Here is a 27,325-nt window from a genome sequence, read left to right as displayed (position 1 = left end):
ACATTTCTCGAAAAGACATTTGGAAAGACATAAAAACTCTACCATTTGGGACAGGGGTTGCCATAGGTAGCTCCACACTGGGTCCAGATGCAAAGGGCAGCAGGCATGAGAATCGACACCCAAAGCCAGCAGCAGCTCACAATGAGAGACATGAACAGACCGAAGTCATGAACCGCTGGGATCTAATGACGCATGCAAACAGATAAAGGTCACACGTCAGGTGTTGGCAGAATTTTTTTTCCCTTTGCATGTTTTAAAATAAATTAACCGGCGGGATTCTCATTACGTCAATACGCTACTGAATAAACATGAGATGGTGACAGAAACATAAAAGCCCCGTGGGCACAAAAGCTACAGTGAATAAAAATATCTCTTTAAAGATAAAGAAAGGTTTGACTTTCTGCTCTACATGTTCTTTCTGCTTATTACATCAGTTGTGTTTATTTTTTGATTGATGTTAGATCCTAAACTTCAAAGTAGGAGGTCATGTATGATTCCGCAAGTTCACTCAGAACTTTGGCTAATTTAATCACACCACTTAAAGCTTAAACTTGTTTTGATGGCAGAAAAAAGCCCTTAATACAGAATGTAAGGGTCACAGGTCATGATTAAAGCGTTACTCTTTATATTGTGTTACTTGTCGTTGTAATTAATTCTATTACGTTATTGTCTAAAATTGACGGTCCTAGTAAAAATCTTCCGGGTACTGATGCCACGGCCATGAGCACATCGACAATTTACACTGAAACAGGAAGCTAAGGCGGGACATATTGAATGGCTCCTCCCCCTTTTCAAATAGCCAACAGCGTTTAGTTTACCTCACAGACTGCAAGTCATACTTGACAGCACCATGGAAGCGAATCCGAGCGCTGATGATATGTTGGATTCAATAATAGAGGTGCGAAAAAATTCTAGCCATTTCTGTCAGGACCACTACCGTCAAATATGATTGACAATTAGCATACAGTTTGGATTGGCGGAATGGTTCCGTTCTGGGCGAGAACTCCCTGCGCATCCATGCAGCCTAGCATGGATAAGAGCAGGGAGAGCAGCAATAATCCCCCTTGGGGTAAACAGAACAGAACCAACATGAAAATTTGCAAATATATTTAATTCAAGATTTAAAGTACAACATTATTCAATAATTATTCTGATTCAAGGGGAATCAGAATGTCAAATCCTGACTGGGCGAGAGGAGGAGCTGGGGATGGAGGAGGGTAATTTGCTCCTGAGAAACGCGATAGCTGCTGATAATACTGAAGGAGCTTATATATGTATACGGTGATAGGTGTCGTATTCCTATAGGTAGATGTGGATCAGCTGAGGGTCAGCTGATGCGAGCTTGACTAACGTGACCTGCCAGAACTAACGCTATGCTTGATTTCATTCTTAACCAATGTACAGTTGGAAAATGGAATAAAACTCCAGAGTTTGAGCAACCTTTACATTCTAGAGAGCATTTGATTGGACAGAAGATGCAATGAGAAGCTGAAGTCTGCGGTGATGTCATAAAAAAGTGAGAGACTGTACGTTTTGTGAATTTTGTCATTGATTTGGAACACACCAGCTTATTCATAACCTTAAAGGCTAACATATTCATACCAAAAGCTAAAAAACGTACATTTTGATTTCAGGGAACCTTTAAGCAACCAACTTTGATAAGCATGAATTACGTTAGTTGAGGTTAGCCAATCATAACATAGATATTTTAAAGGTATAGCAGCAAAAACAGCTTGTTTAATTGCACCAAAGAAGTGGAAAACGGTTTAGAAAAACTAAAATACAACTGTTTTGGGTGCAGGAAACCTTAACTAGCATCGTAAGTGAACTATGAAAGTGTAAATGTGGTCTTAATGGTCTAAATGTTAGCACATCTTTGTTTCGACAGTTGATTTTCTGCCTGTGTTTATCCTGCTCCGCTGACTGCACCTGTGAGAAGGTGTTTGCAGCATATGCTGCTGCCGTCGTGAAGGACGTGAGGAACGTCGCTCTGCCGGCTGTCTTTACTGTGTAGATCATACGCTGCATTGAACAAGTCAGGTGGGCTGACTGTCTGAAGGTACTTATGAACACAAACACATCATCCACACCTAGAAGGAAAGACAGAGGAAGACAGTAATACCAAAGAACATGTTTATTTATAATGTGGAAAGCTCATGGGTTTTTATTATTCTCACCGATGCCGATGATGACGAAGGCTGCCACTCCGTTGAGAATGCCGAGGTATTTCACTCCAAACGCCACATGATACAAGAAGAGCGCCACGAGACAGCTCAGACCAATACTGGCCAAGCCAAAGAACGTCAGAAACACTGAGGAGAAACAAAATGGATATGATGCATAATGCCAAATCAAAACACTTGAGACTTTTAGTGTTCAAGCACAGTGATCTTTTGTTAACTATACACTGCCAAAATTAGCTATTTACAAGCGCAATTTTTAAAGAGTATTTATTACAGCATTTTTTACAGCATTTACTTACACCATACGATTAAACGATTATACGATTTTTTCGTATCTTTTATTATACGAATAAAACTAGAAAGTAGAAAAATCGAAATTTATACACCTTAAATAGCCACCGCCTACACCCAAATAAATTTAAATAAACGTAAACACTTAAGTTATATGCACTACCATTCCAAAGTTTGGAGTCAGTAAGATTTTTTTATGTTTTCTCTGGATGGATTTATTTGATCTAAAATACAGTAAAGTGGCAATATTGTGAAATATTATTACAATTTAAAACAACTATTTTAATATATTTAAAAATATATATTTATTCATGTGATCAAAGCTGAATTTTCAGCATCATTACTCCAATCTTGTCACATGATCCTTCAGAAATCATTCTATTATGATGATTTGCTGCTCAAGAAATATTTCTGATTATTATATATGTTGAAAACAGTTGTGCAGCAGTTTTTGTGGAAACCGAGATACATTTTTTCAGGATTCTTTGATGAACAGATAAATGCTGTTTAAAAACCCCTTACCCATCAGGGATCACTGGTGATCCTGGATTCTTAATATTTTTTGTTTTTGTTTTTATGTTTGAGCTTGTATATCTCAATGTTAATAACAGTCTGGTTAATTTTGAGTCTTGAACTGTAAACTCTCAAGGGTTGGCTTTCTAAATATATGTTGGTTATGTGTCTATTCAGAATGACTTATGAGCAGCAACCTTTTTAATTTGGGTATGTCATGTATGCAGCACTTTCCAAAATTGGGGGTGATGAGGATGGAAAGAGAAGAGCATTTATTTAAAACAGATATTTGATTAGATCAATTTAATGTTTCCTTCCTGAATGAAAGTATTTAAAGGGATACTCCACTTTTTTCGGAAATAAGCTCATTTTACAACTCCCCCAGAGTTAAACAGATGAGTTTTACCGTTTTAGAATCCATTCAGCCGAACTCCGGGTCTGACGGTACCACTTTTAGCATAGCTTAGCACAGATCATTGATTCTGATGAGTCCAGTAGCATTTCTTTCAAAATGACCAAAGAGTTTCAATATTTTTCCTATTTAAAACTTGACTCTTCTGTAGTTAAACCGTGTACCAAGATCGACGGAAAATGAAAAGTTGCGATTTTCTAAGCCTATATGGCTAGGAACTACTCTCATTCCGGCGTAATAATCAAGGAACTGTGCGGCTGTACCATGGGTGCAGCAGGCGTAATGATATGACGCAGCGCCTGAAAATAGTCCCCAGCTCGGTAACTTCTTCCAACGTGACCGGGACTAAGCTTGTCTAACCTATTAGACCTATTTTCAGGCGCTGCGTCATATCACTACGCCTGCTGCACCCATGTTACGGCCGCACAGTTCCTTGATTATTACGCCGGAATGAGAGTAGTTCCTAGCCATATAGGCTTAGAAAATCGCAACTTTTCATTTTTCGTCGATCTTAGTACACGGTTTAACTACAGAAGAGTCAAGTTTTAAATAGGAAAAATATTGAAACTCTTTGGTCATTTTGAAAGAAATGCTACTGGACTCATCAGAATCAATGATCTGTGCTAAGCTATGCTAAAAGTGGTACCGTCAGACCCGGAGTTCGGCTGAATGGATTCTAAAACGGTAAAACTCATCTGTTTAACTCTGGGGGAGTTGTAAAATGAGCATATTTCCGAAAAAAGTGGAGTATCCCTTTAAGGGATAGTTCACCCAAAAATGAAAAAAACTGTCATTAATTACTCATGTCGTTCCAAACCCGTAAGACTTTCGTTTATCTTCGTAACACAAATGAAGATAACACGAGAATGAACCTCATTGGTTCTCGCACGTCAAGAGAACATGCTTGAGCCTCCGTTTACCATAACTAATGTGTGAGTTGATGAATGTCTATATGTGAATAAAAGCCTAAATTAAATCTGTTCATCATATAAAGTGAAAATTTGGACTAAACCACTCAATTCATATTGATTCGGTTTTAAAAATCTCTTTATGAACTTTTTTGAAGCGTCAAAGTGGTAGTTGCGTAAACTGTCAATGGAGGGACAGAAATCGCTCAGATATCAGTAAAAAAAAATTATTTGTGTTTTGAAGATGAACGAAAGTCTTACTGGAACAACATGAGGGTGAAAAATTGGGTGACAATAAATCTTACCCTGACACCAACCATTTCAATGGTGTAATTCAAAAACAAAACAAAAGTAATGAACAGCACATTTTACAAAATTTTGTTTAGCTACTGCACAATCTTGCTACAAATGCTGCACCGAAAATAATCAGCGAACCTTTTCTTTTGGATCAGTTTATTTAAGTCAACTATCCAAATTAGGCGTTTCACTAAAATGAAGGTCTGCATGCACAATAAACTGCTGTAAAAAACAGCAATGTAGCAACAGTAGCAACAATAGCTTTGTACTGTAAGAACTACGTAAACTTAGCATCAATACTTCAAGCTAATTTCTCCAACACAAGCACCTCTTGACAGGTCTGTTTGAATTCACCAACACCTTAATGTCAAATTCAAAATATCTGACACCAAAGTTTTGAATTTACCATTAGCAATCGCAAAACTGCCAAGATATTTTTGGCCCACATGCTTTACCGCGCTATGAGATGTTTTCTGTGGTTTCAAGCTTTTATCCCTGAATTAACTGAAAGTGCTGTGGCGTACAGAGAGTGCTAAAGGTTTTGCAACAAACAGTCACAAACTGGTGTGCAAGCTGAGTGGAACGACAGCGTTGAGAGCTCTCTATTGTTTCTCAAACAAGGTAGCGCATTGCAAGTGCAGCAGGCACATTTAGGGAAGGTTATATGATATACAGATAAAGCACAAAGGTCAAGTTACATAACGTGAAAAAGCGTCATTAAGGTTTTTATAAAAATGTCAAATGGAAAAGTAGTGTTCCCTTTTCCATTATCCAGACGGTTGTTGGTGCAGCAGCTGTGAGAAAATAAGCCTCATTTTAGGAATGTCCAGACAAAAATAGTATAACGACCTGAATATACCGAGAAAACCAGCTGTGGAGCTGTGAGACGGCCAAATCAATAAGATTTACTTGATTGATTGCCCAACAACTAAAGTCACAGATAGTACACCTTCAAGTCTGCATCTTGTGCTTTTAATAGACTCATAGCTGAAATACATGTTTACTGCTTAAGTCATACTGCAAAATGTGTGGGTAGTCTGTGTAGGTTCAAGGCATCAGTCAGATTTCATTTCAGAAATCATTTGCAGCTTATCTGTTGACACAAATGTTGACACAAAGCATACTGAGGCCATTTATAGATGGCAAATCCAACAAAACACAAGTCATAAAAACAAGGCTAAATCAAGGCTTGCATCATATCTTTAACAATATTTTAGCAAGACTGAAACACTCAATTTGTTAACATGATTAATACATTTGTCACCATGAACAAACAATTAACAATTTTTACAGCATGTACTAATTTAAATTAATGTTAATTTATAAATATGTTATTGATCATTAGTTTTTTTTATAAAACACAACTTAAAATGATATACTGTACATATCTCAATTTTGTTTTTAAGAATTCAATCACGATCAGTTCCAAGTCATGACGCATTATTCAAACCAAAGAGCACAATTGCGAGATTGACGCTACATTTATAGTTTTAAACTGTTCAATATAAATGAGGTTGTGTAACTTACGTTGATTTTAGACACAATATCGCTAGATACTTTGTCTGTTTGCTCTGCCAAGGACAATAGTTCCACAGATGTCAAAAGCAGAACCAACAGATTCTCTCAGAGCAACACATAGGGCCCTATCTTGCACCCAGCGCAATTGACTTTGTACACCGACACATGTATCATTCCTATTTTGCACCCGACGCACAGCGGACTTTTCCCTCCACAGACTCACGTCGGTAAATCAGGGAATGAACTTGCGCTCCCGGGGGCAGTTCAGCGAAAAGAGGAGGCGTGTTCCTGCGCAAACGTTCCCTGGTGCTATTTTGCAGTTTCAGAAAACAATTCTGCCACTGACCAGGAAAAACCTAGTCTAAAGTCAGTGGCGCATTATTCAGATGCTATTTTAAGGGCGCATGCTGTAATGTAGTGTGTGCACAACGCGCATACACTTTGCTTCTCTCATCTACACACTGACGCAGCAGTTCCCATTTTTCCCATAAATCTACCTTACACATTTACCAAAATTATTATACGCCTGTTTAACCGAAGCTTATTTGGGTGGGTTTCTCCCATCCCCATACAATGTCACTTCTCTGTCTTTTACGGCCCTGACGAGAACGTCGGTCTCCTCGGCTGTGAACCTCTCCTTGCATCCGCCTGGCAAATCCGCCGTTATAATAGCAATCCGCCATGGAACAAGCGCGCCTGCTCTTTAAGGGAAGTTGAGATGATGCTCTGATTGGTTTATTTCACGTTACGCCCAAACCACAGTAATGTAGCTACTTTAGACCAACCCATTTTAGATTTGCGTCGGTCCGCCCACAAAGTTACTTGCGTTTTGCGTTTGATACTTGCGTTTCAGATCGTTAAAATAGGGCCCAAAGTGGTGTTTCCTTGCTGAATTGATCAGTCTGCTTGTACGAATTGTTAGGTGAATAATTCAATGACTCACTCACAAACAGTGGCTGCATCTGAAATCGCATACTCTCTGAGTAGGTATGTCAAGTGAAAAAGTTGCTTATTTTGCGGCCGTTAAAAAAATACATTCTATATAGTATGAATGTGTGTATGATTCATTAGCACTAAATAACTAGATTAATAACAAAGTGCTGTAAACAGTAAAACTATTTGCACTACAAAAGAGTGTGTGTTTTTGATTACAATCATAAATTTAAATAAAAACAAGAAATGCCAGTTTGCAACATCAAGCAGCATTACATACTGTTTTTGTACAATTTATAACTGACAACAGCTTACTGTTAACTGTTAACTAACTGTGAATTAATTAATTACTTGATAAAACTGTGTTATATAATGGACATAGGCATCTCTAATCTGTGTTGACTGAACAACAACGACCTTAAGTGGGCTAAAACCCCTGTAATGCATGGTATTTTTAGGTTTATTTGATTAGAATGCTTGTTGAGTGTCTTACCAGAAAATGAGGTTAGAACATACACAAGGACAGTAATGCATCCTCCACTGAACAAAGCCAGCAACATGTCACTGTGGAAGGTCTTCCGCACCTCATCATCAAATAACTCTGTACCCCCGTACAACACCTTCACTTTACTAGAGAGAGAATAAAAAGTGTTTTTTTTTAAATTGGATGAGAGGAGAGGGTAGTCAGGATGAGAATGGGTTATGTTTGACATCAGACAATATGTAACAAGAGAAGGACCAGATGAGGGGGATGAGAGAGAAAATGGGGCACATTAGCAGATGGAAAAAGATTATCTTAATTACATCGAGGGGCTCTTAAAGGAGTTAAAACTGTATCAGAGATACAATGAATGTCTATTTTGTGTCTGGCCATTGGCTCATTTCTAAGCTTAGTTCCTACCATTGTCATCCCAGCAGTAATGATTGTCATTTGAAGAGCATCTGCATACATTCACTTGACAGCAGTGAGTATAATAGGGTTGTTTTGCAGATGTAATAAAGCTTTGGGTCATTGTCTGAGATTCATAACTGGCGTTGTTTGGTGATCATCCTTGCAAAAATTACTACAACCAAAATCAAAACGGCTGACTAACTGACTTCTGTCTTTGACACTAAGGAATACTTAGTGGCTTAATAGACTCCCATTTTGTGTTTAATCATTTATATATAACTCATTAGTTTTGCATTAGTAAAGTGAACAGTCTTTCTAGCTGCCACACAGAAGAGCGGGAGGACTGAGCCATGATTCATCACCATCGTGCCACTGAGATCGTCTTTGTAAGTTGATGGCTCAGTTTTATGGAGGTAAAATTTGTGATAGCAAATTCTGCAATATAGCAATTTTCATGCACACTTACATTTTCATGTAATACAGTATATTACATTTATAATAAAAAAATTATGTATATATATATTATTATTACATAACTGACTGCTTGTGGAAGACATTTCCCATGGCAGGGATTTCCCATGGCTCTTTTTTTGTGTGTGTGTTTGGAATTACAGAAATGTATTTAATAAACAACATTATGCAGAAAAATTATCAAAAGAGAATCAAAACTGCAAACTGTATGTTTGGTTTATGCTTTAAACAAGTAAAATCCCTGTGGCGTGAGAAATTAAACTCAAGATATATTATCTGAAAACACGTCTCTAAATGACTTGCTTCTTTGGTAATTATATATTTAAGGAAGTTTGGAAATGTCTCAATGGCAATATGTATATGGAAATTATATGCAGATGAGGCTATTAATAATCATTTAAAAAAAGATAAGCTCTGGGAGAACACAGGGTGGGAAATAAGGCTTCTGCTAACTTGGATTTATAAAGTTAATTCTGCACGTTTCCAATGACCATATTTAATGCCAAACAAGCCATCATGAATCTTCTGATGAATCCTCTGGTTTGCATGCTTGTTCAATTGAATTAGCATTTAACCATACATGGTATTAGACCAGACAAATAAACAAAAAGCTTTCTTGTTTACGTAACTAATACCAACACCAACCGCAATCTCAACACCCACCTGGTGGATTGTTGTGAAAGGATGTTTGCATACTGCACCACAAATTCTCTGAAGAGACGTCTCTGTTCTAAAGGTCTGTCTTGAAGAGAGTAGAAAGATTGAAGAGGAGCTCCAAAATGGATCTCACTGCGAAGAAGAGAGGACTGAAGCTTGTCTGGTGAGAGAGTCTCATCCACATACCAGTAAAACTGTGGATGGGTGATCGCCAAGCTCAGGGCACCTGAGAATAGAGGATACTACAATCAGGGAGTTTTATGAAAAACATTTCAGTTACTGGTTGGAATGATTGTGAAAGTGGCCTTGAACATCATACAGCCACCATTTGTTGTTACTTTTTACAATATATGTCAGGGGAGATCTTCTCCTGGACATTTATCTGCAAAGTTTAACTCCAACTCTAATTAAACGCACCTAAACTAGCTAATCAAGATCTTGAGGATCACTAGAAACTCACACTGGCCCTCCAGGGGCAGGATTGGACACCCCTGATATCTGTTAACCAGGGCAAATCCAACTGGAAAACCAGGCCATCCCATGTATATTTTGCTGGTCCAAGATGGTCTATCAGCTAAGCCTGATCTTCACCAACTGGTAAACCATCTAAATAAGGGGTGCCCAATCCTGTTCCTGGAGATTTAGCTCCAACCCTGATCCAACACATCTGAAGCAGTTAATTAAGATCTTCAGGAGCTTGATAATTACAGACAGGTGTGTTGGATCAGGGTTGGATCTGAACTCTGCAGGAACAGGATTGGCCACCCCTGATCTAAACAAACTAGAACCAGCTATTGGCCAACTTGGAGACCATGAGAACAGTTAATCAAATAAAACATACTGCTGTTTTAGAGAGTTTAGCTGAGCTTATTTGCTACAAATGAGCTTCATTTTACACTCTTTCTCTATTCAAATTTTATTTACTGAGGATTGCTAAATCATTAGTAGAGAGTGGGATAGTTTGCCTCCCCCAAGCGACTCACCATGTATATCAGCTAGATCAGGTCCCATTCCATCATAGTAGATCTTCCCTGCACGCTCACTGGGAAAGAGGTAGGACAGGAGGGAGCTTGGAGGAGAGCAGAAGGAAGGTCCCAGGGGCAAGTCTCGCAACGCCTCCAGTGGCTTCCAGCAGAACTGTTGAAACTGAGGGTGCTGCATTAGAAGTCTCTCCACGTGGTGTATGGTGTGAAGGCGTTCGGGGGTGAAAATGTTGTTATCCTTGTCGCCCTGGGCCACAAAAACTAGCTCTATCCTCCAGAGGGCCTGGGTCTGGAGGTAGGAGTAGCCTGAAAATCTTCGCTTCCTCATTAAGGGTGAGTCTGGTTTCCTGTGATCTTCAGCATCACTGGAATTGAGTGCCGCTATCTTAGGGTTTGTCGAATCTGTCTTTTCCTCTTTCATCTTGTTGTTTTTCTTATTTCCAAACTGTCTGGTGTCATTGTGTACCCCTGTCTCAGTCTCAGCAGGTTCTGTGACATTCGCCATTGCAGAGACGTCCTTCCCTTTTCTGTTTACCATGAGCAACAAAAGGTCCCTCAGAGCATTGGTTTCAAAGTCAAATCCATCTGCATCACGCCTGTGCCTGTCCCAAGACCCCAACTGACTTTTCAGGGCAATGGCGAGAGCGTCAAAACGTTCTGCAGAGGCATGACTCCTGACCTCGAATGCGCTGTAGGAAAGGTCAATGTCTAATGGTTCACAGTGAAGGAACATATAAGCTGAGAGGGTGAAGGGTACCAGAAATCCCACTGCCAGAACCAGCCCGCTGGCCCAGGGCTGCGTATACACCCAGCCCAAAGCCCACCACAACCCCTTACAGACCTGCTCGTCTCCATTTTCCCGTTCTGTTCCTTCTTCTCCCTCCTCCTCCTCATCTTCCTCTTGCTCCTCAAACTCGCTTAGGTTCCAGGTACCTTGGAGCAACAAGGGTTCATCTTCCGAATCCATGGCAGGCACTACAACAAAGACACAAAACACTAACATTAACGCCTTTGGGCCTTCTGTGTGCTCCCGCTTGTGCCTGGACAGGTGAATACTGCGATAAAGTGCACTTGATTTACGGAGCATCAATAAGAGAGTGCCAGGTTATTTTCAGATGGCCACTGCTAAAACAAGGACAAAGCCATGAAATCTGTCATTCTGTAAGTGTAATAGTGTAAGGTTTTGGCCTCTGGGTAGTGAGTGGTGAATGGAAATGAGGAAACAGTGAACCGAGTCTCACAGGCCAGCGATCAGGCTGGCAGATGGTTTGGCCTCTGGTATTAGATGCTGAACTCAGATGTGTGTGTGTGTGTGTGTGTGTGTGTGCGATAATATATTCTTCTCATCGAATTGTGAGGAGATTTCATAGCAGGGGAGCCTAGTGAAACCTATATGGATGTATGTGCAGGAATATTTTTGGGAGGATTCAAAGTTGTTTTGCATTGCATATTTAATAAACCTTCCTCCCCGATTAGTCAGTATACTGTGTAAAATAATCTAATTACTGTAAAAATAATAAATGCATCCACTAAGAATCACCTTGACACAGTTATTGTAAATAGTGAAGTTAGTTTTGAGAAAATATCTAAGCACAGATACTGAAATTTATTTGCTAATGCAGTGGATTCGAAAGCAAAAAAATATTCATAACCCCTCCCCCACCATATACACTAAGATATTTTTGGTATTTCTTCTGTAATTATGACAAAGCTTAAAAAACTATTAACTGAAACTGTGAGTATTGACATATTAAATTAACCACGATTGCTTTTGTGATTCCAGAAGTTTAAAGAACTGCAGTAGTTACATTCATTTCACACCTTGATTGTATCAATTTTGTTAGCATTTTAATTTAGAGTGAGATGTTTTAAAAATAAATGTATAATAATTTATAAATTTAAATACTTTTAAGTCATCTTGACACTTGGAAGTTTGCTGAGTTGTGACTTTACATTTATAAGTGTAACGCAGCTTTTTCAGAAACGTGATAGTTGGATCCAAGTGCAGCATAAATATTTATTTAAACAAACACAACAACAGTAAATCCAGGTAGTAACGGAATATTCCATACAAGGGCAAAAACAGAACTGAAACAAACACACACATAACATTCATAAAGGACAACACCAGACAAAGAACATGGGAAACACAAGGTAACAAGGGCTGAAACAAGAAACAGGTGAAAGTGATTAGTAGCTATGGAGATTAATGAGGGTTGCTATGGAGACATACCAGGACCTAAGAAATCATGGATAAACACAGGAAGTAAAGCACAGGAACCATGAGAACAAAAAACTACATATCAACATAAGAATCCAAGACAGGGGAACATGAAACAGGAATCGTGCCGTAAGTGACAACACAAACAGCATTTACACTGTGAAATAAGAATTTATGCTGATTTCATCAAAAAACCCACTTTGCCTTACACACACACACACACACATAAAGGGAGACAGAGTGAACTAGTGAGCGAGAGAACAGGGACAAAGAGCCAGAGATAACATGCTATCAGCAGCTGACACACAGTTGGCAGCGTCACTGAAAATTAAATCATTCAACTTGTCTAAGCCTGCCTAATTACTGACAGAGAGAGAGACAGGAGTCCAATGTAAGTCCTGCCTAATGTACAATACAGCCTGGGGCAGCGTGAAACTGAGCTTGTACCATTTCATTTTCAACACAGATTGCCCCCAGAGCCATGTGTGCAAGCGCAAGGCCAGGAAGTCATTGACTTTCACCACAGCGTAGAGCCCAGGGGCAGAGAGAGAGTGAGATAAAAAGGAGGAGAGGCAGGTACAGATGCTCCATCTCTATATCTCTTCTCCACAGAGAATCTGAAGATTTTCCTCCTGGGATCAGATGGTCTGTGGTGGATCGATGCTTGATTTAGGAGCTAAATAAACCCTCCTGGAAAACTGATAAGCTGTTGAGGTAATAATTAGTATTCTGAGATAGGAGACATTTAAAAGTCACCTTTCAATGCACAAACACCGTAGGCTGAGCTCAGGTGTGCGCTCTAGTGTAAGCTCAATGGGGCTTATGAAATGGGTGCTTCATTTTGAAGTATTTGTTTGTCATCTTAAAAGATTTGTACAGCTTGTTTTTAACAAAAAGTTAATGCTTGGTAGAAGGTGGCAGTGCTAGAAAACGGGCAAAGGAATCTGTTTAAAATTATGCAAAGATATTGAAAGAAAGGGCTACACTTTATTTTAAGTTGTCCATGTTACAGTGTAATTATGCATTTAAGTACTGTGTAATAATAATTAACTACATGTTCTTACTATAGAGTTAGAGTTAGAGTTAGGATTGGGGTTTGGTTTAGGGTTAGTTGCATGAAATTATGCATAATTTATAGTTATTAATACAGTAACTACATATAACGTGTAACAAAGACACTAAAATAAAGTGTTACCGGAGAAAGACCTTCATTCCCTTGGTTTATGATGCCTCAAATATTGAACTAAATGTAATATTCATCTGCGATTCATACTGAACCACTGAATCGGCAAATAATCTTCTGCTGATTCAAAATTCTCAAAATTCAATAATCAATAAATCCAATAACTATGATGACATGGTATAGTTAAACATATTTATCAGTCATAAGATTGCAATTGAGCTTTTACATTAATTAATGTATGAGTTTAAATTGTTTTTTGTCTTAAAGTTTTCAGTTCAGTCATGACAGCATTTTGTGCTTCTCCACAGGAGAAGATGGTTATTTTGAGCAGGATTATTGGTTGGTGGAATCTCAAGAGGGTGGGAACCAACATCTGTCTTCACAGTAGGTTGAGAGCTCAACATCTGCCTCAGCAGAGGACAAATTCATTAGGCTGAGAATACATTTTTGGAAAGAGAGAAACAGATCATCTAAAACTACATTCACAGTAAATGAACCTTGAATATGTCATCATTATAAAAAAAACCCACTTTACTTCCACTTTTCGAATATTTTCTTCATTTTTATTGAAAATAAATGCCTTTCCAATCTGATAGGTGATGGGAAAAGGGAGTTCGGCAAATTCGAATCTTGGGTGGATTTACGTCAAAACTGTCGGCCCTATTACAACACTAATTTGCTGCTGTAAATAATCTAGGGGCAGATTTAATAAACAGGGCAAATTAGTGTGAGAGCGCAATTCCAAAACAGTGCCGATGGGAGTGGAAGGTTTGCACGTGATCTACTGATGACACGCAAATTAAAGAACACAGACACAGTCAGATCATTTCTATGACCAACGCACTCTACCAGCTAGCCTCTGGTTTATGACGTGCTTTTTTTAGGCGGTAAATAATGGTAAATTGACTAGCGCAAACCTTAGTTAATCACCTTATTCATTTAAATACCCTCCTCCCATTAATCCTGTGTCTGAAACGGAAACTCCTACAAATGCATATGCAAAAGGTCACCCGCAAAAATTACTGTCCACGCTTTTTCAGCGCTAATTTATCTCTGCGTGTCTTTAGTAAATCCTGACAGTAGTTTTTTAATGCCAAAAGAGGGATGTTATTAATTATTAGTTTTTATACCATGGTCTGTCTGAATACTCGATTCTGATTGGCTGGAGGTGTGCAATAAAACTGTTTAATGCACAAGTAGTTCCAAGTCAATTTAATCACCGTTTTACAACAATTTTAAATTGTAATAATATTTCACAATATTACTTTTTTTTCTGTATTTTTTATAAATAAAATGCAAGCTTGATGAGCATAAGTGACTTCTTTCAAAAACATAAAAAATAGTAATGATTCCAAACTTTTGACCGGTACTGTATATATATATAAAGATCATGAATTATACATTTTTATACCATGGTCTGTCTGAATACTCAATTCTGATTGGCTGGAAGGTGTGCAATAAAACCGTTTAATGCACAAGTAGTTCCAAGTCAATTTAATCACCGTTCTATATTAATGCGCTGCAATCGCTATTTTGAAGTATCTCTGTGTCTGATTCAAAGCAAGCAGAGTGCTAAATCTAAAGAGCCACAACTGATGAAAATAACCGTCAATTTAGCCCTTCCGGTCAAATTAAATATTGTGCTTTGCGTTGGGTCGTTCTTTGCCTCCACGTCATGCATAAAATGGTTTAAAAAATGCAGTTGAAACAATGCAGCTTTACAGAGTTGACTAATATAAGCGTTGAAGGTCAGTGAAGGGTCAAGAGTGATACCCAAGTTTTTGACAGTGGCAGATGGAATAATTGATGTAGCTTCAAGGTCAAGTCTGGGATATTAGTTTAATAGAGATGGTGGACCAGTAATTAAGATTTCTGTTGCAATTGAGCCAGGTCTTTAATTTATTAATACATGATGATAGTGATGTAGTCTGGTGAATAGAATCCAGTCGGCAAGCAGTATATATCTGGATATCGTCAGCATAACAGTGGTATTGAAAACCATGGAGGTGAATAATTTGTCAGAGAGGCAAAATGTAGATAATAAATAGTAATGGGCCGAGAACTGATCCCTGTGGAACACCTTGTTTGAGAATGACAGTGGGAGATTTATAGTTGTGCATGGTGATATAGTATTTTCTGTCAGTCAGATAGGAGGAAAACCAGGATAGCGTGGCTCCTGAGATACCAATCTCTGAGAGGCGCATGAGTAGGAATTTATGACAGACAGTATCAAAAGCTGAACTGAGGTTGAGTAATAAAAGTGTGGAAAGGTTTCCAGAGTCACCAGAGAGTAAGAGGTTGTTGATAACCCTTACTAATGCAGTTTCAGTACTGTGGTTTTGGCGAAAACCAGACTGAAATAAATCAAAACTATTGTTGAGAGATAGATATGACTGCAATTGAGTGGCAACAACCTTTTCCAGGATTTTTGAGACATACGGTAGATTGGAGAATGGGCGATAATTAGCATAGTCAGTTGGGTCCAGATTTGTTTGTTTTTTAAGGATAGGAGTAACCGCAGCAGTCTTTAGTGAAACTGGAACTGAGGCAGAGAGAAGGGACATATTTACAAGATGTGAGATGGGAGCAGAAATGACAGAGGTACAGTGTTTCAGAAGGATTGTTGGTGCGGGATCCAACCGGCATGATGAAGAATTAGATTTCTGTATCATTTCACTAATTAAGATGGGGTTGGTCAGCGTAAAGTTATTAAGTGTTTGTATAAACTGAGCTTGCTCACAAGTAGAAGTGGTCGGTTCATTACCAAAAGTCCCACGTAAAGCATCCAGCTTTCCCTGAAAGTGGTGCAAAAAAGAACAGCACAAGTCATCAGATTCTTGTTGACAGGCATTATGCACATATAGTAACATAAGTATAGGCTGTACAGGTGGTTTCACAAAGTAAAATCTTCTTCACAAGCTAATGATGGCCACTGTTTCCTTGTCTCACACTGTCAAACTACAGGCTGACACTATTTCTTACAACAATACAGAGCACTGTGAGCCTTTGCAACACAAAAATTTACCAACTGCAAATCTCAGAGCTTTATGTAAGTGCCACAAACCCTGTCCTGCTTTGAAAATCCCACTTCCTATTCCAGATCTGTCACAAAATGATTTGTGAATCTTTCTTACCATGTAAAATGTGGTTGCACCACTTTCTGAGATGTATAGCTTAAGGTTGTTGAGAAAGTCCTAGAGAACGAGAGTAGTCATGATTAATTCAATAGAGCCATGTGACCTGCAAACCATTTGTTGGATCAGCCATGATACTAAACAGCTTAAGAGACAATGTAAGATGTTACATTCTGACACCTCGGGTAATGAGGCCCATTATTTACAGCACAGCACCATTATGCATGCTTTGCACATTTGCTTTACCGCTTAAATAAACATTAGTTGTCCCCAGATCAGAGGGGGGTAATATCTCTTACGGTGTCAAATCAACCAATTTATCATTTACACCACAACACACATCCCTGGTGCTGACCACAGCAGCTTTGCGCAATCCTGGTTAATGTTCATTTTGACAGCTGAGAGCCAGGATGCTTCACTTGGGATATATTTCAATGCTGAGCAGACACTCATTCTGCATAAAATATTCTGAAATATCAACATGTCAGTTCTAATTTGTTATAATTAGTGCTATATATTTCAAAGTAATCTGCATGGCGCAATAACATAAGAGCACTTACAGCAAGCGAGTTCAAAAATGTTTCAATAAAAATTTCAATAACGTTTTACACCTAAAGAAATGAATAGTACTTTTGGCAGTTATAAATGTACCAGTGGCTTAAAAAAGCTGTTGAGGTGGTGGTCCAAAAGTTTAGGGTGGCGAAGGTTAAGTTAGAGGCATTTAAGCGATATATCCCCCACTGCGGTCGAGGTCCTGCATTGCAGTACGGGAAGGTGAATGGCCATTCTGCTTTTGCATCTCACTCCTTCATTTGTCACCTCTCCAGTCTATCACCGACATAGTGGGGGACTATGTTAGTACGTTTCCTAACAGTTCAAGAGGAGTATAGGGACAGAGAATAAAAGTGGACTAGCTACCCACTCTCTGTCTCTATTCCACAATTCACTTCAACTATAGGAATGGGCAACCATCAGTGCAACCAATAAGGGCCATGTGGTAGGGAGAGTGCTATGGGTCTCTCTCAGAAGCCCCTCTGGTTATACTGGAGGTAGTAGTTGGATGAATTACGTCGACTAGTTCCCTGGGAGATCTGTCTATCAGTCAGAGCACTTCCCTAGAGGCTAAGTGGCAAAGTGGCAAAGTTTTTCGGTCCTCAGCTGAAAAGAGATTGGGAAGTCACGCCCTTTGACAATCTGTGATGGAGAGCATGAGGGTGTAGAGCTGATGTAGCACTCCACTCTCGGTGCTCTCTCGCCAGTTCTCCCATGTTCCTTAGGCGGAGCAGGCCGTTGAGATAACATGGTTCTCTCCTGAGGCATCCTCCGGTCCTTAGAACGAGATGCTTAATACTTTGGTCCTCTTGGAGCTGATGGTTGAGGGTCTAGATGTGGGTAGCAGTCCTCTAGTTCGCCTGTCCCTAGTGGAAGCTGTTGGCAAACACATTAGGCTGTGGTCTATCTAGTCAGTTCTGCCCCGGATCAGTTAAAGGGATAGTTCACTTTGAAATTAAATTGTGGTATGTTTTAGCTTAGCTCAAGGGCATCCAAGATGTAGGTGTCTTTTTTTCCGCAGTAGTTTCAATTTTGATATTTTTAGGTCAAACCGTTCTTGTCTGTCAGTCATATAATGCAGGTCTATGGTCACTGTCTCAAAGAGCATGCACAGAGTCCAAATTAAAACAATTCCCCGTCGTCCAAATTAAACAATTCCCCATCGTAAGTGCACGTTGATGGCCTAAGACACGAAACGAGCGGTTTGTGTGAGAAAACGAACAGTATTTATATTGTTTTTACCTCTTATACACAGCCACGTCCAAGTGATCTGATCTGACGTGTACGCAGACTGGTGCATAGATATATACACTAGATGTCGCCTTGTCTACGGCAGTTCATTGGAACGAATGTCTTTAAGGCGATATCTAGTGTATATATCTATGCACCAGTCTGCGTACACGTCAGATCAGATCACTTGGACGTGGCTGTGTATAAGAGGTAAAAACAATATAAATACTGTTCGTTTTCTCACACAAACCGCTCGTTTCGTGTCTTAGGCCATCAACGTGCACTTACGATGGGGAATTGTTTAATTTGGACGACGGGGAATTGTTTTAATTTGGACTCTGTGCATGCTCTTTGAGACAGTGACCATAGACCTGCATTAAATGACTGACAGACAAGAACGGTTTGACCTAAAAATATCAAAATTGAAACTACTGCGGAAAAAAAGACACCTACATCTTGGATGCCCTTGAGCTAAGCTAAAACATACCACAATTTAATTTCAAAGTGAACTATCCCTTTAAACAGAAAGTATGGGCAGTACTGAGCTGCGGATGTCGCACCTTATAGGCTATTTAGCCCTTGTTCACTGGGTGCACTGTATGGCAATCTTTGGCTACAGTCTAGCTCGCTGGTTAATTTCAACAACATTTGTTCAGTATGGCCGAGTGGGTATTAATGTTCCCATAGCATCAACTCCATGAAGCAGCATAGAGTTACATTTCAAAAGGAAACATCTAGGTTACGGATATAAAGTCAAGTCAAGTCAAGTCACCTTTATTTATATAGCGCTTTTAACAATATAGATTGTTTCAAAGCAGCTTTACAGTGATAATAGGAAATTAGAGTAACAGCAGTGGCGTTTTCTTGCGGAGGCCAAGGGAAGCCAGGCTTCCTCACTTTTTCAGAATATAATCGTTATTTAATAAACACTTTTGTTTTCACAGTTTACGTAATCCTTCTGTCATCTCCTCATCGTCTCTCTTCATTCATTACTGAGTGTTTTATGATGTGTAAAACAGCGCCCCTATAAAAGTGACATGGTGAATGAGCGTTGAAAACATGGTACTGCACCCTGTGCCTGTGAGGAGGCCAGGCTGAGTTGGCATCCCTTGATAGAAAAAAAAAATAATGATTAACCAATCAGGTGACGCTATTGTCACGACACTGCTCCCCTGTGATTGGTCAGGACAGTGTCAAGGGAAGCCATGAACTTGTTGGCATCAGGCCAATCACATCACGTTATCATCGTCAATGAATGAATGAATGAAATAGCGGAAGATTTGTGGTTTTGTGCCCATCTTTTTAATTCCTTTATTTATTGACCATACACTCAAAACAAAACAAAGACACATTTAAATGTAAGCCTTACAAACAACCTTTTCACACGTAAGTTTTTCAAGGCGACCGTTATTGATCGTAGTATCACTTTATGGTTCCCATGGAGACGCGTCTTTCATTGCTTGTCACACCGCAGGCACAATAGCGCTGAATGATCAGCTTTTATTTCCTTTTTTTATTCAAAATTTCACAAATTTATTAGCTATAGCATATATCTGATATTCCGATTGTCAAATATGTGCAAGAGGATGTGTTTTGTTGTTCAAACACATTTATAACAATCGCGTTAGTTGAGCTGTATGCGCAACATATTTTAGGTATCTACGTGCTCAAAGTGTTGGATTGTAACAAGCATAAGTCCCGGTAAGATGATGCTGGGCGCTCTAATAGTTCATCCAAATAGCAACATATAAATGGTAACGTATGATTTTCTGCCCCCACCCCTTAAAACACACAGCTTAGAGGTTGTGTCTTAATTGGCTTCCTCAGAAATTTTCCCCACGCCACGCCACTGAGTAACAGAGATTGTTTTGACTTTACAGCAGCTCTAGAATAAAGTTATTGTCCAGCTAAAGTTAGTTTTGATTGATTCCCTTCTGTTGCAAAGATCATTAGTTATTAACTTAGGGGCTGCTAACACGACACCGTTCCAACAGAAAACCCGTAACGTGCTCACCCGCACAACAACGGTGCCTGGCAGCTCGAGAACGCAAACCCCGAAATAGGTTCCAAGGTGCAAGCGTTGAAAAAAATTTAATAATAATAATGTTTATCTCTGCGCAAGCTTTAAAAACGCAAACCTGTGAAATTGCGTATTACGTGTTCAATCTATAGGTATCCGTGTTTGAATATATATGTGCAGGCGTGTAGTCTTTCTTTACAACTTGACCGCAACAAATGACTTGTCTGGCCTTAAAAAATTATAATACAGAATTATCTATCGCTTCCGCATAGCCATGTGAACCGGAACTATTTTGACAGCATTTTATCTGTACAGAGGTAAAGGGAAGGAGAATATAAATATCTGAGATGGCGCTCCCCTGTGTGCGACGTCGCGTAGCCCTTAGATTTAACTGGTTGTTGGTGTTACTTTTGTTATTTTTACTGTTATTGACACATCACGTAAAGGCAACAGTAAGACCTAGTGTCTGGTACGATCGGGACACGTTGTTTTCTTTACAAGAGCAAAGCCATTGGGGAACACTCGATCACACAGCGCTGGATTTACACCCGGAACTGTTACGCCAAAACAACGCGCAGCAAGTCTATTCCGGGAGCCAGACTCAAGCGAGAGCCTTTACTGGCTTCAACAGACCGAAGCGCAAGCGAGGGAGACGGGGAGGAACCGAGCGAAAGCTCAGATGGCTTGTTAGCAAAGGGAGGCTAACACTCCCTGTAATTCTGTTTGCAAACGTCCAGTCATTGGGAAATAAAATGGATGAACTGCACGCAAGATTATCAGCTGAGCGGTACCTGAGAAACTGTTCCCTATTATGTTTCTGTGAGACGTGGCTGGGGGAGGAAATCCCTGATGAACCTCTAACTCCGGAGGGTTACACCATCTTCAGAGCTGACAGGCGCGCTGCAGACTGTGGAAAGAGCCGCGGAGGAGGAACTGCCGTTCTAGTAAACCAGTCCTGGTGTACGGATAACAAGGTCATCTCTCAGCACTGCTCCGAAGACGTGGAATTTCTAACCTTGAAGTGTAGGCCGTTTTATCTACCCAGGGAGCTACACTGCATCATTGTAAGTGTTGTGTACATCCCCCCCTCTGCTAAGGAGGAGGTTGCACTAAACATTTTACACAACATGGTCAGTAAACATGAAAATGAGTATCCTGAAGCTGCTTTTATAATCTTAGGAGATTTTAATCACTGTAATCTTCGTAAAGTCATTCCAAAACTGTATCAATATGTGACGTTTCCTACTAGAGGTAATAAAACACTGGATCACTGCTACTGTAACTTAAAAAATGCATACGCAGCTGAACCCAAACCTCATTTTGGGAAGTCTGATCACATTGCTATTCTACTTAAGTCCATATACATAAACAGGTTAAAGGCTATTCCTGCCACCACTCGTACTGTTCATGCTTGGACTGACAGTGCTATGGCCAGCCTTCAGGGGTGTCTGGAGGCCACGGATATGAGCATCTTCAAGGAGGCCACAGACAATATTCATGATTATACAGAGACTGTCAGTGACTATATTAGCTGGTGTACCTCCTTATGTGTTCCTGTACGTACTGTCCATATTTTTCCAAACCAAAAGTCGTGGTTTAATGCTGACGTACGGAAAAAGATCAAGGAAAGACGGGTGGCTTTCAAGTATGGTAACAAAGAGGAGTATAAAAGGGCCAAATACGAACTGCGAAAGTCCATCAAAGCAGCAAAAAGGGCACGCTCCCTAAAACTTGAAAGCCTCCATCTACAGAACAACACACACATTATGTGGAAGGAAATCCAGTCTATCACAAACTACAATAGAAGCACTAACATCACCGAGGTCAGAGACGCCACCCTGCCGGACTGCCTCAACAACTTTTACTGCAGATTCGACAGGATGAATTCGGACACACCCTCCAAACTCCCCCATAGTGCTGAGGACATCGCTCTACAGGTGACACACACACAGGTGCTGAAGGCTCTGAAGCAGGTTAACCCCCGCAAGGCTGTGGGACCTGACGGAGTGTCGCCCAGAGTCCTGAAGTCCTGTGCTGAACAACTAGCAGGTGTGTATACAGACATTTTCAACCAGTCCCTGTCACAAGCGGTAGTTCCACGTCTGTTCAAGTCCTGTTTTGTGATACCAGTTCCTAAGAAACCTGACGCTTCAACCCTAAATGACTTTAGGCCTGTGGCCCTAACACCAGTTGCCATGAAGTGCCTAGAAAAGTTGGTTCTGACACATATAAATTCTTTCATCCCAGACACTGCAGATCCATTTCAGTTTGCCTACCGTCCAAACAGATCAGTGGACGATGCAGTAGCCTTTGCTTTACACCACACACTTCTACATCTGGACTATAACAGAACATATGTTAGGATGCTGTTTCTAGACTATAGCTCCGCCTTTAATACCATCCGTCCTGCAAAACTCATTGTAAAGTTAATAGACCTCGGATTGCCAGCCACTACCTGCAATTGGATTTTAGACTTTCTTCTAAACAGACTGCAGGTGGTAAAGATGGGAGGGATAATATCAGGAAATCTCACAGTCAGCACAGGCACTCCCCAAGGCTGTTGCCTCAGCCCTAAGCTCTTTACATTATACACACATGACTGCGTCTCCACTCAGGACAGCTCACTCGTCATTAAATATGCAGATGACACGACCATCTTGGGCCTTATTAAGGGGGGAGATGAGACAGGGTATAGGGAACTGGCCAATGACATCATGGTCTATGGAGAGGAAAATGACCTGTTCCTCAATGTAGACAAGACCAGAGAGCTCGTTATAGACTTTAGGAAGAAAAGCCCTCCTCTGCAGCCACTCACCATCAAGGGAACTGTGGTGGAGAGGGCCGACAGCCACAAATTCCTGGGCCTGCATTTAACATCTAACTTGAGCTGGACTACAAACACTGTCACCACAGTGAAGAAAGCTCAAAAACGACTGTATTTTATCAGGCTTTTGAAGAAGGCTGGGCTTGGGATGTGCCCTCTTACTCATGCCTACAGAGGACTTATAGAGACTGTCTTGATATATGGCATTACCGTGTGGTTTGGAAATGCAACACGGGCAGAGAAGAAGTCTCTCCAAAGAGTTATAAAGACTGCAGAGAGAATCATTGGGACAAACCTCACACCCATGACTGAACTGTACACAGAGCGCTGTAAGAAGAAAGCTAAGTCCATACTTGGTGACATTCATCACCCAGCTCACTCACTTTTGAAGCCCAGACACAAAACCTACAGCCTGAGACATATAAGAGCGGACAGTATCATTACACATAAAACACGCTTCTATAACAGCTTTTATCCAGCAGTGGTGAGACTAATGGCTAACTCATAGAAATAGGGTATATATGGTATATATGGCTAGCAAGCACTGGTGCACTGTGTTTATTTATTCATTAATTTATTTATATGTGTGTATATGTATGTGTGTTTGTATGTATGTATATATGTGTGTATATATATATATATATATATGTGTATGTATGTATATATGTATATGTATGTGTATGTGTGTATGTATATATGTATATATGTGTATGTGTATATATATGTATGTGTGTATGTATATGTATATATATATATATGTATGTGTGTATGTATGTGTATATGTATGTGTGTGTGTGTATGTATGTGTATATATATGTATATATATATATATATATATATATATATGTGTGTATATGTGTATATGTGTATATATATATATATATATATATGTATATATATATTGATTCTAAGGGTGATGCAGTACAATTCCTATGTATGTGTACAATTCTGTTTGTGCTCTGCAAATGGCAAATAAAACTTTGAACTTTGAACTTTGAGAAGGTAAAGGTAAACTGTGTAGTCGTCGTGTCCAGACGCAGGTCCTTCATCAGATCTGGATACGGCCTGGATCCGGAGGACTGCGGTAAATCTCGGGATAAACAGAGAGACTAATATTAGCATAGACGCCTTCTTATGATGTACCAAGTACATCAGGATTTATGGGAAGTGTTCCTGGTTCCGGCTGACCTAATCTATGCAGCCTAACATTGAATTATAAAAGTCTATAATGTGTATGCTAGGTCAAAGAGATGTGTTTTTAGTCTAGCTTTGAACTGACAGTGTGTGTCTGCTTCCCGGACAATGTTAGGAAGACTGTTCCAGAGTTTTGGTGCTAAATAGGAAAATGATCTACCGCCAGCAGTTGATTTTGATATTCTAGGTATTATCAACTGGCCGGAATTTTGAGATCGCAATAGACGTGAAGGACTATAATGCGTTAAGATCTCGCTCATGTACTGCGGAGCTAAACCATTTAGTGCTTTGTAAGTAATCAGCAATATTTAAAAATGTATACGATGTTTAATAGGGAGCCAATGCAGTGTTGACAGAACAGGGCTAATATGGTCATACTTCCTGGTTCTGGTAAGAACTCGAGCTGCTGCGGTTTGGACCAGCTGTAGTTTATTTATTAAGCGTGCAGGGCAACCACCCAGTAGAGCATTACAATAATCTAGCCTTGATGTCATGAAGTGTGGAAGAAATTGTATCTTTAAATGAATCCGCCACTGGTGGACTGTCAAAAGAATAAAGAGAACTGCTTATCAGTGGCTCTGTTTACATTCCTGATTGGGACACACTTCTTCAATGGTGTGAAGGAAGTTGGAGCCGTTTGCAAGCTCATGATCAAACTAAAGGCAAGGTGTCTGCTGCTGTAGTTGAGGCTGATACGAATCACCAGATGACAGAGAGTGTTTTAATTGTGGTCAGCAGGGCCATTTAGCCAGTAATTTTAAATGCCCACTCAGAAAAGTGTGAAAGTGACAGAAATGTCTGGTGTTAATGTGGGTTTGAAAGTAGATCAGTGTTTAATATAAAGAAATTAAAGTTTAAAGTTTTCGTCTTAGAAAGAACAAGGGATAAAAATAAGATCAAATGTTAAATTCTTAAGGAAATCATTTTGAAGGAAAGATCTATAATAATCATTTTTATAAGTTAATGGATAAATACAGGTTTATTTGAAAATGCATGACATTTCTAGCAAAGATGTCTTAAGCTGGGCTAGAGTTAAAATATAGTAGAATGAAAATGTTACAAGTTTATGAAAAGACAGAGTACCAGTCCTGAATGCCTTTGAGTCTCTCTCATTTAATGTCAACCGAAAGCTGTTATCGGAGCCTGTGTCATAAGTGATAATAAGCTATTTATAGTAAAGCACAGAGTTTCAGTTGAAAATCAGAGACATGGAGATGTTAAAAGAAACATCAAGGAGCTACAGGAAGCATCAATTTGACAGGGCTCTCTGGATTAATATGTTTAAGAGTATTTATGTAAATTGGAATTGGGAAGTTGAAGATTGAGTCCATCATGGCTTAAAATCCCTTGTCTAGAAATATGAGGAAATATATAGTCTAAATTTAAATAGTCAACTATGTGTGATCAGAATGATAATTTAAAATAATAGACTTGACTGCACAGAAAAAGTGACAAATTGGCTAAGTCACCATAAACATTATCCAGAGAGCCCTGTCAAATTTATGAAAGGCTAGTGGGTGAACAAAGGAGGAGGATGGGAACATCACTGTTGTTTGACTGTCCTTGACTAAGTCTGTACACCACGACCTGACCGGATAGACACAAGATTCGAAAACTGTGAGAATGTGTTGGTTGTAGTTGGCTCTGGCTCCAGAGACAAAACAATAGGCCTGAATTGGGCAAGATAGGCAGTGTCCACTGAATTTGAAGTGTTAGTGTTAGGGCCGTTGCCCTCAAATTATTCTGATTAAAGAGCTGAGTTTGTGGCTTTAACTGAAGCCTGGAAATGAATGACAGGAAAAGAAAAACTATCGTTATTTGTTTAGGGTAGCACATGATTTTGGGGCGCTGTGGACATTGATCAATTTTGAAGTCAGATGGTTGACCTTCTTTTCATGCTGAGTTAGTATCAAATTTGCTGGATGCTATTTTGTTAAATGATCAAATTTCTATTTGTAAATGCGCAGCTCATACTAACAAAAAATATTTGATTTTGCTGAAAAGCTGATGCCACAGAAACAATGGAGATTGTGTGTACCATGTTATCTGAAAGTAACCCTGATTTTTCTGACTCCTTACAGAGCATGCAGTCTTTTGATTAAGACACAGAGAAGTCTGTTTGGAGGAAATCTGGCTGCAGTATTAAAGACGTGTTTGGTTTAGTGTTGATGGCAAACCTTGTTTACCGAAACATTTCTTCAACCACTATGGTAAAGTGATGCACAGGTTGGACCATGCATCAAAGGGGGGGATGATAACTTTTGTTTGGGGAAAAAAGAAAGGTAAAAAGTCTGCTTTGGATATTACTTGGAAGACCCCATTTATGGTAATGGAAGGGTCTTAACAACGAGTGCCATCAACATCAATTGCGTTGTGTGAACATGTTGTAAAGAAATGTCTTCTCTCCTATCTAACATTTAGTTTAGGTGAAAGCAGCTCATGGAAAAGCGGCTGATATCCCACTGCACGACATCAAACCGGGAGATTTATGAAGTTATTAGGGGATTATGAAAATCTGACAGTTCTTGTTTAAATTATAACAATTTTGGTGTAGAGACAAGGCTATTGAGTATTTTAAAAAGTTATTTTCATTTATGTTTTATTTTATGTTCTATTATTTTCTTTTTTATGTGGGCTATACTGTGTTGGCAATTGCAAACAGCACTGAGAATGCTTTGACAATGCGTCCCCTTGGAATTATAAGGTTCTATCTGCGTTCTGAGCAGTTTTGAGATATTGAGCTTTAAAGTTTTTGCATTCCATTCGACTGTGTAGAAAGAACCTTTTTATTTTCTAAATAAAAAGTTCCAAAATGTACACAACTTAAAAAAAAACATCACATAATGTAAAGAAGTGGTCACAGAATAAGAATATGTGAATAACTAAATTTTGACAAAAATGTCAGATAG

At 39.4% G+C, this 27,325-nt stretch overlaps 1 protein-coding gene across 1 annotated transcript in view; it reads right to left on the bottom strand.

The window, feature by feature from the left end:
- The window catches only part of disp3 (dispatched RND transporter family member 3), a 74,313-nt gene that overhangs the window by 28,890 nt on the left and 18,098 nt on the right, over positions 1-27,325 (bottom strand). The window contains exons 2-7 of the mRNA XM_084390156.1: positions 10,059-11,033; positions 9,082-9,301; positions 7,549-7,685; positions 2,178-2,312; positions 1,930-2,090; positions 43-182 (exon numbers count right to left, since the gene is read on the bottom strand). Of these exons, the coding sequence (XP_084246282.1) occupies positions 43-182; positions 1,930-2,090; positions 2,178-2,312; positions 7,549-7,685; positions 9,082-9,301; positions 10,059-11,025 (1,760 nt within the window). The 5' untranslated portion in view covers positions 11,026-11,033. The remainder of the gene's footprint in view (positions 1-42; positions 183-1,929; positions 2,091-2,177; positions 2,313-7,548; positions 7,686-9,081; positions 9,302-10,058; positions 11,034-27,325) is intronic.

This window comes from Rutilus rutilus (assembly GCF_951802725.1).
Source record: "Rutilus rutilus genome assembly, chromosome: 19".
Classification (NCBI taxonomy): Eukaryota; Metazoa; Chordata; class Actinopteri; order Cypriniformes; family Leuciscidae; genus Rutilus; species Rutilus rutilus.
The sequence above is the reverse complement of the archived record's forward strand: the minus strand, read 5'-3'. Positions and strand labels throughout refer to the sequence as shown.